Source organism: Microcaecilia unicolor, chromosome 5 (genome assembly GCF_901765095.1).
Source record: "Microcaecilia unicolor chromosome 5, aMicUni1.1, whole genome shotgun sequence".
Taxonomy (NCBI): Eukaryota; Metazoa; Chordata; class Amphibia; order Gymnophiona; family Siphonopidae; genus Microcaecilia; species Microcaecilia unicolor.
This window is the reverse complement of record NC_044035.1, coordinates 163,251,545-163,267,440: the sequence shown is the minus strand read 5'-3', so window position 1 is coordinate 163,267,440 and position 15,896 is coordinate 163,251,545. Positions and strand designations below refer to the sequence as shown.

The 15,896-nt window shown below is 44.3% G+C and overlaps 1 protein-coding gene across 3 annotated transcripts in view; it reads left to right on the top strand.

Moving 5' to 3' along the window:
* The first annotated feature begins 364 nt into the window (after window positions 1–364).
* The window catches only part of COL13A1 (collagen type XIII alpha 1 chain), a 1,024,165-nt gene continuing 1,008,633 nt past the window's right edge, over window positions 365–15,896 (top strand). For all 3 annotated transcript variants that reach the window (XM_030203528.1, XM_030203531.1, XM_030203529.1), the window contains exon 1: window positions 365–1,103. In XM_030203528.1, the coding sequence (XP_030059388.1) occupies window positions 801–1,103 (303 nt within the window). In that variant the 5' untranslated portion in view covers window positions 365–800. The remainder of the gene's footprint in view (window positions 1,104–15,896) is intronic.

The following is a 15,896-nucleotide window of genomic DNA, read 5'->3' as shown; positions in this document are numbered from 1 at the left end:
CTGGCAGCTCCATATAAGACCCTTCCTATTAATCCGACTGCTATACGAATATAGCGACTTCAAAAAAACTTGTGCAGTGTCTTACCGTTACGAAAAAGAAGTGTGACTGCTGCTTTTTACAGTCTCTTCCTGAAGCTATAAATAATCCCAGCCAGTGTCACATCAAGGAAAGGAGTTAGCTCATGAGAGGTGCTTTGGGGGCTGGTGGGGACAGGGGTTAGGCAAAGGGATGTTTCACAGTCCGATCCCACCCAAATACTTTGCATATATAAATAAATCGTTGCATAAGGGGAGAGAGAGAGAGGGAGGAGGTTGCATTGGGGAAAAAATACGGCTCGCTCATCTGATCCCTGCCGTTCAAAGTGGCAGAGAGAACAGAAAGCCAGCAGCCTGTGTCATGTTTCAAAGCAGTGAGGATCAGCTATAGTGCAGCTCCAGAGCAGCTGAAAATCACACCTCCGTGATGGGGATTTTCATACGCAATTTACCAAGGAACTGAAACTTCCAAAACGAAAAGAGAGAGGGAAACTGATCAAAGTTTGCCCCAACTTTTTGGATACGTTCGTTACCCTTTTTTTTCCTTCTTAAAACAAACAAAAAAAAAGTAATAACTTTTTCTTTGTTGTTTCTCCTCACATCAACTGCGTTTTTTGAGGGAGCACATTTTGAACAGGATGCATTAGGATTTCCCGCTTGATACCAGTGACTCCATGTGTTCCGGATTGTGCTTCTTGCAATAGGATCGTGATTTGTTCTGTTTGTTTATTTATTTATTTGCTTTTTTAGACTGGAAGGGAAGAATGGAGGAGGAAAAGGGCTGCAAAGGTGCTGGCCGGGGTGCCTTAGGGAGGGGGTGTGGAGTTGCCCCCGGGAAAAAGGCTGAAGAGAGGTGCAGAAGGTGTCCTGGACTGCTCAGTTTGGGGTTTGGGGTGGTGTCTCTGCTTTCTCTGGCTCTCAGCCTCTTGGGCCACATTAGGACTTCGAACCTACAGTCCAGGGTTTTGCATTTGGAAGAGGAAAGATACGTTCAGCTCTCTGCTTTGCTCTCTGCCGACCAAATGGAGACAGCTATTTTGGGAAGAGTTGACCAACTGCTAGAAGAGGTCTGTGAAACGTGTGTGTGTGTGTAAGAAAGAGTTAGTGTATTGATATACATACACATTTTGCATATGTATGTGTGTGTGTGTGTGTGTGTGTGTGTGTGTGTGTGTGTGTGTGTACACATTACATAGGAGCTGACTCTGTGGGTGCTTGAGCACCCCCAATATTGAGAAAATTCCTTGTATGTGTCCAAGGAAGGGTTATTTCCACTGGGCTTAGCACCCCAATCATTTTGAAAAGTTGGTTCCTATGTCACACACACATACAGACATACATTGCTGTATTTATTTTCTTCCATGTTCATGCATTTAATTTGTTTAATGACAGGAAAACTTCTATTCGCTTTCATGTACAAGTGCATAGCAGTATAGAAATTTAGTGGCATCACTCATTTGTGAAAGTTCATCTTACACAGAATGTAAACTTTTCTATTTTCCAGGTCAACCTGTGGTTTGGTTTCTATTCCCTGTTGACTTTGGGGGGGGGGGGTACTAAGATGCAAAGTTGCAGTATAGAATTTTTAACAAACTATAGCAACATTTTTTTAAATAAAAAAAAGTGAATGTACAAGTTTAGGACATTAGGGGAAATTGTATGAGACTTTATTTTTGCACATTACCTGGGACATTAGTATGCCAGTATAATGATTGTTGCGTTGTCTGGATCTTGCCGCATCTGAGTAAGTGGAACTGATGTTTCAACCATCCAGTATGGGCACAGACCCATAATTTAGGTGCCAGAATAGGGCACTTAGAACCAATTCTATGATGTCATCTAGGCATGCCTAGGATCCGATTAGAAAAATATTACTCTTTTTCGTACTGCTCTGAAAACTTGTTTTTTCAAGTACCATTTGGCACACCCTTTGAGGTTCAGTTGTAAACTTTTATATGGACAGATGTCCTGCACGTTGAAGGGAAAGGGGACTTGATATACCACCTTTCTGTAGTTTTTGCAACTGCATTCAAAGCAGTTTACATAGTATATACAGGTACTCATTTGTACTTTGGGCAATGGAGGGTTAGCTAGGTGACTTGCCCAGAGTCACAAGGAGCTACAGTGGGAATCAAATCCAGTTCCCCAGGATCAAAGTCCGCTGCACTAACCACTAGGCTACTCTGGTTCTTTTCATACATTTTGGTTGAGACATGTTTTTAATTGCATGAAAGTTACATGTCTCATGTATGAATGGAGTGTTTATTTTACTTTTCTATGATTTATGAATTTTCTTTTTTTTTTTATTTGTTTGTTGTTTGTATTATATTGAACATTGTAAACCGTTCTGGCTTGCTGCGCAAATAGTGACTGGTACAGTAAAAGTAATTAACAATAATGATTATAGAATACTAGTGCAAATGCCAAATTTAGGTGTGCCCACTTAGAGATCAATGGCTGGTGTAAGTTATTGTGCTTAAGGGGCCCTTTTACTAAGCTGCGGTAGGACTGATGTGCAGGTAGCATGCACCAAATCAACACTACTGCCAGGCTAGTGCAGGTATCTGGCGGTAATTTTGAAGTTTGCGCGTGCTGTTTCCCATGGTAGAAAATATTTTTCTATTCTCTACCGTGGGGGGGGGGGGGGGTCATTCCAAGTGGTAATCGGCAGCACAGCCACATTAGTGTGCTCCAGCTGATTACCGCACGAGTAGCACATGAGGTCTTACCGCTAGGTCAGTGGGTGGTGGTAAGTGCTCAGGCAGTAAATAGCCACACGCTACTTTTAATTTTAGCACACAGCCCACTAAAAAATAGCCTTTTTTCCCCCACTGCGGTAAAAAATGGCTGAGCGTGTGACACGTCCAGACTACCGCAGGCTGCTTTTTACCGCAGCTTAGTAAAAGGGCCCCTAAGCTTCATATTAGCGTTTTTAATGTGCATTAACCATGTACACACATTAACAGTGTTCGCGCTTACAATATCCCTATAGGTACCTACATGGTTAGCTTGTACACTAATTGTAGGCATGTTAAAAATTCTAATGCGCCTTAGTAAACAGGGCCCTAAGTGTGCTATGCAACACGTCCAGTTGATAGTATTCTATAAGTTGTGCACATCATATGGTGAAACCCCCTGGCCTGCCTATGTTCCACCCATATGTACGCCCCCTTCACAGTCTCACATTAACCCTCAGATTTTATAAATGGTGCCCGAATTTGGATGCCCAACACTGTGTGTGTGATCTGCACATAAATAAATTAGTTTTAATGAGCCATGAACAATCAATAATTGACTGATAAGAATCAATTATTGATAATTGGCTGTAATTTGGATTTGTGCTTGAATTTGGCTGCGTTTCATTTTATAAAAATCTTGTGCAACCCAAAAGGGGGCGTGGGCGGGGCAGGGGTATTCTACAGAATTATACACACTATTATAGAATTTGGGGACTGTGTGCTCAGTTGGTTTAAGTCCTCGCACCCAAAGTTGGATGCTGGATTATGCACTAAACGCTATTCTATGAAGAGCGTTCACATAGGATAGTGCTGAGCTCAAAGTTTTCCTACTTTTTGGGGCCATTTACTGAATCTGGCCCTAATTAACATTTATTTATTTTATTTTTCACACTTATATCCCGCTTTCAACCAAAGTGGGAAACAAATCAAACAAACATAATAAAATGACATTATACAATATTTTGTGTAAGAAACTTCCCTAACGGATAGCAAAACGTCAATAAAACTTTAATATTGAAAAAGGTTTGCTAAAGTCCAATTGGGGAAAGGTTATATTGTATTCATATATATTTATATTTTATTACGGTATAACCTTTCCCCAATTGGACTGTAGCAAAACGTTTTCATCATAGTTTTATTATACAACATCACAACTAACATCAAAAAAACTATTTTTAAGCAACACACAGAGATAACTCACAAAAACCCATGTATGACCAGTCTTTTTGAAAAGGTTTTCTGATAAATAAGCCTTAACGAACAAATGTGCCTTCATAAAACGCTTGCACATTATCCCATAAACCAGGACCTGCAGCAGAAAAAGCACGCAATCCGGTTTCAGCCAAATGAAATGCTGTCACTGAAGGTAAACAACTGTTTAGATTTTTCAGACCCCAAGGACCCAGCAGGTTTTTACATTTTTAAAGCATTACAGAAATACATTGGCACCTGCAACTGCCAATGGAGTAAAGGAGTAATCTAGTGGTTAATGCAGTGGACTTCCATCCTGAGGAACTGCGTTCAATTCCCACTACAGCTCCTTGTGACTCTGGGCAAATCACTTAACCCTCCATTGCCCCAGGTACAAAATAAGTACCTGTATAAATCAGGTAAACCGCTTTGATTGTAACCACAGAAAGGCAGTATATTAACTCCCATCCCCTTTCCCTTTGCATATATGGATCAGAACCAAAACCTTAAATATGGAGATGTTTCTACACTGGAGTGATATACGCTGACCTAGGAATGGCTTAGTGGTTAGAGCACCAGTTTTGCAATCCAGAGGTGACCAGTTCAAATCCCACTGCTGCTCCTTGTGAACTTGGGTGAGTCACTTAACCCTCCATTGCCTCAGGTACAAACTTAGATTGTGAGCCCTCCTGGGACAGAGAAATATCCTGTGTACCTGAATGTAACTCACCTTGAGCTGCTACTGAAAAAGGTGTGAGTGAAATCTAAATAAAATTAAATAGGCATTCCACTCACACTTGCTGCTGCATTCTGCATGATCTATAGAGCCTGGAGTCTAGCTGATGATAAACCCAAATGAAGAGAATTACTAGAGCCAAGTTTAGACAAAACCAGACTCCGTGCATGCTTTATAGAATAGTGCTTAACATTTACACAAATAAAGCCAATTATTGGTGCCTGTGATACACTTAAGTGCTGGTATTCTGTGAAGTACACAGGCATTTGGTGCCACATAGTCAGCACCAAGTTATAGTATGAGGGGGATGGGGGTCATTTTCTAGTTTTTCTGTGTATAAAGTATGTTTTACAAGTAGAAAAGTGATTTTATAATATTGCATACTAGTGTACACATGTGTGAAGGGTAATTTAATAACAGGACACCTAAGGGAGAAGTGCAAAAACTTGTTTTTCTTTAAATAAAGGCGATATATATTGAACAACATAAGAACCTCAACCCTGATGCAGCATATGAAACATGATGTCGTGTCAGGAGGTGGTGTCTACTTATAAAAGTTTTGTTCAGATTAAGGGGCCCTTTTACTAAACGGCTGACACGCAGCAATAGGCTTGCCGCATGCCAATCCAGGAGCAGAGTTGTGAGATACACAGAGTTGCACCTTCTTCACAGCAGGTGTACATAAGAATAGCCATACTGGGTCAGAGCAGCGGTCTATCTAGCCCAGTATCCTGCTTCTAACAGTGGCAAATCTAGGTCACAAGTACCTGTTGGAAACCAATACCAGGGCAAGCAGTGGCTTCCCCTTGTCTGCCTCAATAGCAAACTATGGACGTTTCCTCCAGGAACTTGTCCAAACCTTTTTTTTTAAGCCTGGCTGTTACCACATCCTCCGGCAAAGAGTGCCAGAGCTTAACTATTTCTGGAGTGAAAAAATATTTCATAAAAGCACAAAGGTGCTTATGTGCCATTAAATACAACAGATGCTTTTTTGACATTCCTTATAAGCACCTTGCTATACAATCAAGCCTATAGGAGGTAACATTTACATGCCTATAAACATTTAGAATACTGAATTTAGACACGTATGAAAGCATATGCGCATGTACACAACAATATTCTAACTGAGCTTTATGTTGGAACTACGTGCATATATTACATAGCATGTAGTTTGCAAGTGGGCGTACACATGGATGCAGTTTGAGTAGCGCGTGGGTGGGACACACAGTTATGTGTGTAGATTACAGAATACCATAAGTTATATGCTTATATGCGTATGACCAAGCAAAAGTAGAGGCTGTCCAACAGACACTCCAACACAGGAAATGGTGCTTGGACAAAGGGACCTGACGCGGTGCGTGTTTCGGCACAATCAAACGCCTGCCTCAGGGGTCACATTAATGTTCAGGAGAAAATCCAAACGCACAGCATTACCCAAACATTGAGCTGACGCCTTCAGGTAACGCTGTGTGTTTGGATTTTCTGAGCTGACGCCTTCGGGCAACGCTGTGTGCTTGGATTTTCTCCTGAACATTAATGTGACCCCTGAGGCAGGCTTTTGATTGCACCGAAACACAGACCTTGTCAGGTCCTTTTGTCCAAGCAGCAAATAAAGCATCCTTTAAGCACCATTTCCTGTGTTGGAGTGTGTGTTGGCCAGCCTCTACTTTTGTTTGGTTGTACTGTCTACGTGGAGGTTTTCCCCATTTGCTGTACCTGAGTTATGTGCGTATGTCTAGAACTTAGGTACACACACTAACACCAGCTCTATGGCTGGTATAAATGCTCATGTCAAGTGCTTACACATGTAGAGATGCTGTAAGTCTACTAGTCTGTAGAAGAAAGCAGGCATCTCCATGCCTTTAGAGAATAGGCTTCTACCAGATGGCACTGGGCACTTAATTACAGGCACATGGTTATAGAATTACTCCCATGGATATGCTCACGATCAGGAAACAGTGCACCCTCTGTCCAAAACATGTGCACTATTATCAGCACATGAAACCCACAAACCGTCAGGTTTTTTTCTGCTTGTTTTCATTTGTTAACAACACGCAATGAAATGGGATATTCCATTGACATTTCCCATATCGTTGCAAAGGACAGTCCATCCATAGTTTCCATCACTTGCCACTTCTCCTACAATTAGCAGAGTCTTTTTTTTTTTTTTGCCTTGCATGTTCTGAGCCTGCATGCAGAAAGATGCCAGGGTACGATGAGGAGAATCCTGACCAGACTCGCATAGTCTTGTCAAGAAACAATCCCGTTTACAGATACCCTTGCGTACTTTGAAAAAATCTCTATGGATTGGAAGTCCCCTGTTACTAACGCTTATCATGCAATAATTGAGTTAGTGCATACAGTCTGCCCCCCCCCCCCACACACCTCATTATGGGGTAGTTGTATAACTGCCTCCATGACATCCTGAGGCCACAAAGAGTGAGCCTATTCTATAACAGAACTTGGGTATCGTTATAGAACACTAGCATAACCCAGTATCAACATGCCTAACATTTATGGGGCTGCAATTACACCAGCCATATAGCTAGCCTAATTGTGAGTCCCTAAATATAGAAGCTGCTCGCATAACTTATGCCCACATGATGAAAAGCCCCGCGCTGTTCCAAATAGCGCTGTAAAAATAGTGCTGGAACAGCACGGGGCTTTACCGCCCCTGTGATCAGAGATAATAGCATGCAAATTCATGCACGCTATTATCTCTGATGATAGGGTAAACTGCGGGAGGATTGCTCAGGCATAATCCTCCTGCACTTGTTTGACAGGTCTGGGCTGTCAGAAGCCCAGACCTCTCAAACACAGGGGCTGGAGGTCCGTGGGACTACCTGACCCCAAACAACATGGCTCTGGTGGCCTAGTGCCCCCCACCGAACCCCCCTGAGGTCCGCCGGACTTCAAGTCCCCCCTGAATTTGCATTGGGGGGGTCGGGGAGACTGGAGGTCCACCGGACCTCCAGCCCCCGTTTCGGCTGGGGGTCGGGGTTCCTGAGAGGGGGGCTTCTATGGGGGATTTGTCAGGGGGAATTGAGGGCCTGCTAGCATGCAAATGCATGCTGGACAGGGCTCACCATTTCTACCCAATGGTCTGCAAACCCTAACACCAGCTCCGAGCTGGCGTAGGGTTTACTGCGGACAGCTCGCCAATGTTTGGCGCTGCTCGCTGATCATTGGGGTGGAATAAGTTTAGCATGCATTTGCATGCTACTTGCACTAAGAGCCCTGTTTATCTTGCATTTGCATGCTAGTTGCATTCTGAGCCCGCCAGCACATTGTTTCACACACTTGGGGGCTCTGATCATGGGGCAGTAGCAAATACAGGTGCTAGTATGGCGCTAATAGCCCCTAGTGCCTGCGTTTGCTTCTGATCATCAGCCCATAATAGTATTCTGTAACTTTTGTGTGAAGCTGGGAGCTCCACCCAAATCCCACCTATGCTCCACCCCTGCGTATACCCTGTTGCATTTATGTGCTATGTAAGTTAGGCTCACCATTACAGAAGAGTGCTTAGGCAGCATATTGACAATCATGTGTGTATGTGCGCGTTGTCACAATTCAGTATCAGTATTCTGTACATTTACATGTGTAATAGGGATGGACACCCAAAACATTTTTATGTTTGTTTTTTTTCCTGTTAGCAAATAAATGTTACGACTGTGCACTATCCCCTAGATCAGTGATGGCGAACCTATGGCATGCGTGCCAGAGAGGGCACGCAGAGCCCTCTCTGTTGGCACGCGCGCCGTTGCCTCAGCCAGTTCCAGCCCCCCTCCGATTAAAAGTCATACCTGCATCAGACCTCCCTCCCTCGCACCGAGCACCAGGCCGCCCGAGCACCAGGTAGGCTGCCCGCCCACCCTCCGAGCACCAGGTTGCCCGCCTGCCCTCCCTCCAAGCACCAGGGCCCCCCCTCCGAAATGTAAAAGTCATACCTGGTCGGGGTTGGCGGCTTCGGCAGCGGCAGTGAAAAGCGCTGGCTCAGCGCGCCTTCAGCCTTCCCTTCTGTCTCTCAAGCGCTGGTCCCACCCTTGCGGAAACAGGAAATGAGGGCGGGACCAGTGCTTGAGAGACAGAAGGGAAGGCTGAAGGTGCGCCGATCCAGCACGTTTTTCACGGCCCTTGCCGATGCTGCCTTAACCCCGACCAGGTATGACTTTTACATTTTGGAGGGGGGGCGGGCGGGCAGGCGACCTGATGCTGGGTGGGAGGCCTGAGGCCTGGTGGTGGGTGGGAGGGAGGGGTGCCTGGTGCTGGTTGGGAGGGATGCCTGGTGCTGGGTGGGAGGGAGGGGTGCTGCCTGGTGCTTGGTGGGTGGGAGGGATGCCTGATGCCTGGTGGGAGGGAGGGGTGCTTGGTGCTGGATGGGAGGGAGGGAGGGATGCCGGATGCCTGGTGGGAGGGTGGGATGCCTGGTGCCTGGTGGGAGGGTGGGATGCCTGGTGCTGGGAGGGAGGGAGGGAAGCCCTGGAAACGGAGTTAAGAGAACAGATAGAGAGCAGCAGAATCAGAGACTAGGACCAATATGGATAGAAAAACAAAATCACCAGCCAACAAAGGTAGAAAAAATCATTTTATTTCCATTTTAGTGTTTGGAATATGTCCAATTTGAGAATTTACATCTGCTGTCTTATTTTGCACTCGGTATACTGGAGCTGTACTAGTATAATATTTTCAATGGTGTCTGTTTATATGCGCCATGGCTGGTGTAAGGGGTGTGGCTATCATAGGGGTGGAGTCATGTGGTGACCCCGCCCATAATGAATACCGGCACCTGTTATGGTTAAATTGCCCTATTGGCACTTTGCGATAAATAATTAGATTTTGGGTTGATGTTTGGGCACTCTGTCTCTGAAAGGTTCGCCATCACTGCCCTAGGTTCTATAATGGTCTCCCAAATTTGGGCATCCAAAATTGGGTGCAGATCCCAGATTGGTAATCAAAATAATTAGTTAATGGGCTCTGTGATACCCCGATCGAGGGTTGGGAGTGGGCCAATGAAATAAAGGGATGAACACTAAGTATTTATTTAAAGGAATCCTCGGGCCTGTTCCTTCACAGGGCCCGAGACATAGGGTGGGAAAACTCCTGCAGTTCAGTAAACAAGGTTATTCAGCAGGCCTCTAGCAGCAGGCTTAACACAGTCTAGGAATGCCAGCATTGCCACGCCCCAAACACAGCCTGTAAGTTCTTGGTTTCCCTCCGAGGTCCAGTAGTAACGCATTTCTGGAACAGGAGCTTCAGCGGCATACAGTGGGGCTTCAAGTCTTCCCTCCCTGGGCCTTTCTAACTTTAGCCTGGCTCTGTCTTTTAAACTTCTAGGTATGGGCTCTGCCCCTCCCAGCATACTTCTTGCCGGGACAGGACCAGTGCTCTTAAGGTGGCCCGGCGGGAGGGGGGTCCAGAGCCCGAGTTGAGGGGGCATATTTTAGCCCCCCTGGCACCGCCGACCCCTCCGCCACCATTTTTGACCCCCCCCCCCCGCTGCCACCACCATCACCTTTGACCCCCCCCCCAGCGCCAACCCTCCCCCGCCATCGAGTACCTTTGCTGCACGTGCAGGACGTCACTCACAGAAACAGAAGCCTGCCCTTGCAGATCAGCAACGCGGCCGCGCTGGAGAAGAAGACTTCGGCTGGCGGGGGTTGGGGACCCCCGCCAGCAAAGGTACCCGACGGCGGCAGCGGCGGGGAAGGGTTGGCGGCGTGAGAAGGGCCAGGGCCAAATCTATGGGGGCCCATGCCCCCGTGGCCCCACGCAGCTACGCCCCTGCTCCAATCATTTAATAATAGGAGTTAACAAGCACTTAATAGGCACTAATTATGATTTGGGCTCCGATCTGACAGTGTTATTCTGTAACAATGGGTGCTAAAATTGGATTCCATCCAATCCAAGGGAGTATGGCCATGGGATGGGCACAGGCGGGTCAGAGGCGTTCATAACAAATGCTCAGTATTACTAAATAGTGGGGATCCTGTAGTACTACTACTACTATTTAGCATTTCTATAGCGCTACAAGGCGTACGCAGCGCTGCACAAACATAGAAGAAAGACAGTCCCTGCTCAAAGAGCTTACAATCTAATACACATACACGAACAAAAAACTATTTAAAAGTAATTAAAAATATAGGAATGCTCCTGAGGATCCATTCCTTCTGCACAGGATTCCTTCAAGCCTATCCAACGCATGTCTGAATTCCGCCACCGTCCTCATCTGTAGCCGCTGAGCACCATCTTTGAAGTTCAGCGAGTAACAGAGCATAGTTCTAAGAGCACTTAGGCCCCTGATGAAGCTTGGTATAAGAGTGAAACAGAGAGCCCTGTTGGGTAGAAGCAAAGCTATCTGCTTTTTGTTTTTGCACTATTGATAGATAATAAGTGCTGAAGAATACATTGAAAAAATGAATAAGCCACAGTGCAAGTTTTTGTACATATATACACAAAAACTTTAAAAAATGATAAAACTGATGTAATGAAGAGTGCATAATAGTAGAATTAGAAATGGAAAATTTGGCGGTTTTTTGACCAATGATAAGACTGCTGATGAGCTGGCACTAAGATATACTTGCTGCCAAGTCAAGACATCTGAGGTCTTTTTCCTCTATTTAAGTTTAAAATGAAATTTGATTGTTTATGTTTCACAGTGAGAGATATGTAAATAGGGTTGGATTTTCAGCTCTTTATTTTGTTATTCACCAATTTTTCAGCGCCATTTATAGAATTTACCTCATAGCGCACACTCTTTCTCAAGAGGATGTTTCATGCATATTTGCTGTTCCTGCCTCTCCTGCAGGAACAGTAGTATATATTGGCTACTTATGCATTTACCAGACAATATATTTGGAAACCAGTGTGACCCCTGACGAAGGTTATCTGAAACTTGGCCAGGTTGGGTCTAGCTAGTTTCCATTAAAGTTGAGTGAACTTTTGCTGTCTTGTCCCTCCTTGGATCACTGCTGCTGTTTGTACTGTCTGCTTGGATACTGTGGTGGGTTGTCTCATGTTTTGTGTCTACCAATTTTTCAGCACCATTTGTAAAATTTACCCTACAGTGCACACCCCCACAGTGCACACTGTTTTTCTCAAGAGGATGTTTCACGCATGTGCACCACTCAAAAAAGAGTGCATACTCCCCCTAATTCTTTAAAAAGTGCTAAATATTGTGCACACAAATTTGGGCATGTAACCAAATTGTAATTTAATTGAATAACAAGCTAATTAGTGCCAATAATTGGCATTTTACCAAGCAATTATTAGTGCTTATTAGAATTAATTACAGGTTATGTGCATAAAAGCCTAAATTTTATGCATGAGTCAAAAAAGGGGGCATGGAAATGGGCAGGTCATGGGCTGATCGACTCGTTCCTTTAAGTTACTCATGTAGTTATAGAATAAGGGCATCCATGCCTAACTTTGGGCGTAGTCATTTTCACCATGTTTTCATTGGTGCAAATGGTTGTGTCTAAAGTGAGGTGCAATTCCCAGGCACAAGTGCTATTCTATAAACAGCGGGGTTAATAGTATAGTGCTTTTTTCAGCACCATATATAGAATCTAGCCCATTATGTGCAAAATAGTGCACTCTCTTTAAGAAGAGTGCACACTTTGTGCACTAGTGTACACGCTTAGCCACAAACGCTATTCGTCTTAAACTGCCCATCCCCTATATGTAATTCATGCATAGATATAAGAGCCCTGTTATAGAACTGACCTTTAAATTCTGCTGTGAAAAGAGGTCACATTTTGAAGGTAGCCTAATTGGGGGGATTTTATATATGGCGCCTAAAAAATCCCGCGCGGAAAACATTTCCTCCTAAGCATATTCTATAAGTGGTGCCTAGATTTAGGTGCAGTATATAGAATACGCTTAGTTAGTTGACAGCCCAGCACCTAAAACTATGTGCGTCCATTTAAACCAACAAAAACACGGCGTAAATCCTGGCATGTAGATTTAGGCGCACTGGGCCATATTTTATAACTACACGCTTAAATTTTGGAATTCCCATGAAAGCCCATTTCCCTACCCATAACACACTTTTGGTCTGCAGGCATTAGAAGTAAGGTGCACTGTGTTACAGAATGTGTATAGAGAGTTGTGTGTATAAATTCTAATTATTGCTTATTAAGTTCTGTTATCAATGCTGATTGGCTTGTTAAGCCAATTAAGTTACATTTCTTGTTACAGAATATGCATGGATTTTGGCGCAGATCTCTAAACACACTATATAGAATCCAGGAGATTGTTCAAGTGTGGAACAAATTTATTTGAACAATGGATCTAATTAAATGGTGGCCATTCCCTTTTAATTGCAACAGGCCCAGAGTAAGAAAAGGAGGCAACAAGACTTGCTGTGCTTTGGAATCCATTCCTAATTTCCTATTCATCTGCAGTGCCCACACAGCTTTTATCAAAATTATGCCCACAGTTGGTATTTGTTAAATGCGCTGCTGAATATTTTGGTCCTGTATCCGATTTATTTCTCTACATCCTTTTAGGGTGTTCTGTGCTCATCAGTTGATTTAAACAAAAACTGGAAGCACCATAGAAAAATGTAAGCCGAGTCCTTTCTCATAATAACTAATATTCTCCCCTACTTTTTCTGTACCTCAGCTCCGCCACATGGCATAGTTGTGCCATGCAAGGCCAGGAGCACCTCAAGTATACCTGCTGTCCCTAGTCTGCTTGTAGTATGTTTCTAAAATATTTATTGATTTATTTATTACATTTGTATCCCACATTTTCCCGCATAGCAGTAGGCTCAGTGTGGCTTACAGGTTCTGGAGAGGAGAGTACCAACCCCGGGAATATATACAGAGTGGAAAATAGAGTAACAGTAGGTGCAAGGAAGTTGATAAGGTTCTAGAAAAGAGAATACAACTCTGGGACGAATATATAGTAGCATATATACCTGATTGGTTTATTTATTGACCCGGGTGGATCGCAGTAGACCTGGCTGTCCTTTTTTTTTTCTAAATTATTAAATAACAATGTAATTGCTGTATATGTTTTAATTGTTCTGAAAACTTAAAGAATGAGTTTTGAAAACTGGAAATGCATGTCATACTTTCTGGCCAGTACTTTGTAGAAAAGATCTTTTCTCCAAGGACCTCTTGTACTCCATGAGAAAAGGTTAGTGGCTTAGTATTTAGGCCTTTAAAAAGCAGAGACACTTTACTGCAGAGAGTGTTGTAGTCTGGATGAAACAGAGAACAAAGGTCCTGTCCACTCCATGGATATCCTGGGAGTAATTTCTGTAAGTGTACCTCAATCCGACCTTGAGACCAATTTACTAAAGAGTGTTTGCATTTGCAGATACACTAGTGCATGAAAAAAAAAAAAGCTAATAACATGCATAATTCCATTTGTAAAGTTTATTTTGCACATTCAAACATGCAAAAATAATTTTTTTTTTTGTGAGCTTAACTGTACCTTGGAGAGATGTAGTTACATTTCTTGTGATAAAGTCTGTCCCGTAAATATGATTTGCATAATATTGAAATAGCTTGCTATGCTGAGAAAAATATCTTGTGTTACCTGGTCGCTCCTGCAGACCCCTCCACAAGTGAGTGTTATCAGCTCCCTAGATCGCAATCTTAGGCTTGCTAAAGAGTTTCCTTTTTGTATATGCATTAATAACTTTAGGTGTTTATTTTAGAAGCGCTGTTCATATTTTAGATGTGCATAAACCAGCATTTGGAAGTCTGTATTGAATACATTTTTAAGCCAGAATATATATCTCCAAAATTCTAAAACATGCATATGGAAAAGGGGGCGTGGTCTGGGCATGTTTTGTGCAGGGCTGCATAATAAACATGTCCCCCCCCCCCCCCCCAATATTCAGACTGTCGCCGGCTAAACTAGCACTCATTATTCAGTGCCAGGCCATGTCCAGGCACTGACACTAAATATTGGGGGCTAAATATGAGCGGGCTGGGCACCAGAACTTAAGTGGGCTCAGCTGATATTCAGCTGGGGCTTGCATAAGAGTTATGCGGCCCGGCTGAATATTGGGCCAGGAGCCGCATTTTCTTTTAAGTTTTCCCCATCCCCAAACCCACAGAAAGAAGGCACCCCCAGAACCCCCACACAACCCAAAGTATGTCCCCGCCCCCCAAGCATTCCTGCATTCCTGGTGGTCCAGCGGTGGTCATTGGGGGCAGGAGTGCAGTTCCCCTTGCTCCTACCCCTTGCGGCACCAAAATAGCTGTTCCGACTTCTTACGGCAGCTCATGGCATGTACTATACCACAAGCTGCCATGAAAGGTCACAGCAGTTATTTTGGAATGGCTCCACAAGAGGAAGGAGCGAGGGGGCAGCGCTTCTGCCCCCAATGACCACTGCTGGACCACCAGGAATACAGGTAGGCCCAGGGGGACCTACCTGGACAGCTGGTGGGGGCGTCCCAGGGAGGCTTCTTATTGCTGAGGGCTGGGGGGAGGGTTGAGGGAAGGATGGAGCATTATTGGTGGGTGAGATGGGTCTCTGGGGGGGGGCTTAAATTATGTGGGTGCCAGCCCAATATTCAGAGCTGGCATCCACATAGCTAAGTGGCCTTAGTTTGGACAGCTTTTGAGCCAAATTAAGCTGCTTACAGTAGCTATGTGGGTGCTGGCACTGAATATTGCCGGCACCTGCACAACCTCGGGGCTCCTTCTCAATGCTGCTCTCAGCACCGCCCCTGATCTGCCCACTTTTTGTTTGGGTGGTCTTTGGGGCTATTAAGTGGCACTCTCCAATTAAGTGCTGCTGAATATGGCCACTTAGACAGCGGGGAGTGATTTAAGCGGGCAGGAGAGGCTTCTGGCCACTTAAATTTTGAATATCAGACCCGTACTCCCCATTTCAGAAGGGGAATGCCTGTCTATGTCTAAAAAGAACTGATGTTGGGATTCACACCTGCTACCCGGGACATCTAGGTTTCAGAAAGGTGCAGCACTTTACTGGATGGTGAAGGGGAGGTCACTCTCTAACATCAGTGGTTCATGACCTACATAAAAGAGAAACTGGCAAATCATATCTGGTTTCTGTGAGAGCTTTGGGAACAATAAATGCTTGTTTCTAAACTGGCTGACATAAATATTTCCTCCTGGATTCTATAAAAAATGCCTAAATTTGAGCGTGATCCAGAGAAACGTGTACAACCTAATTGATGAGCCAATTAACATGAATAATTAGATACTAAC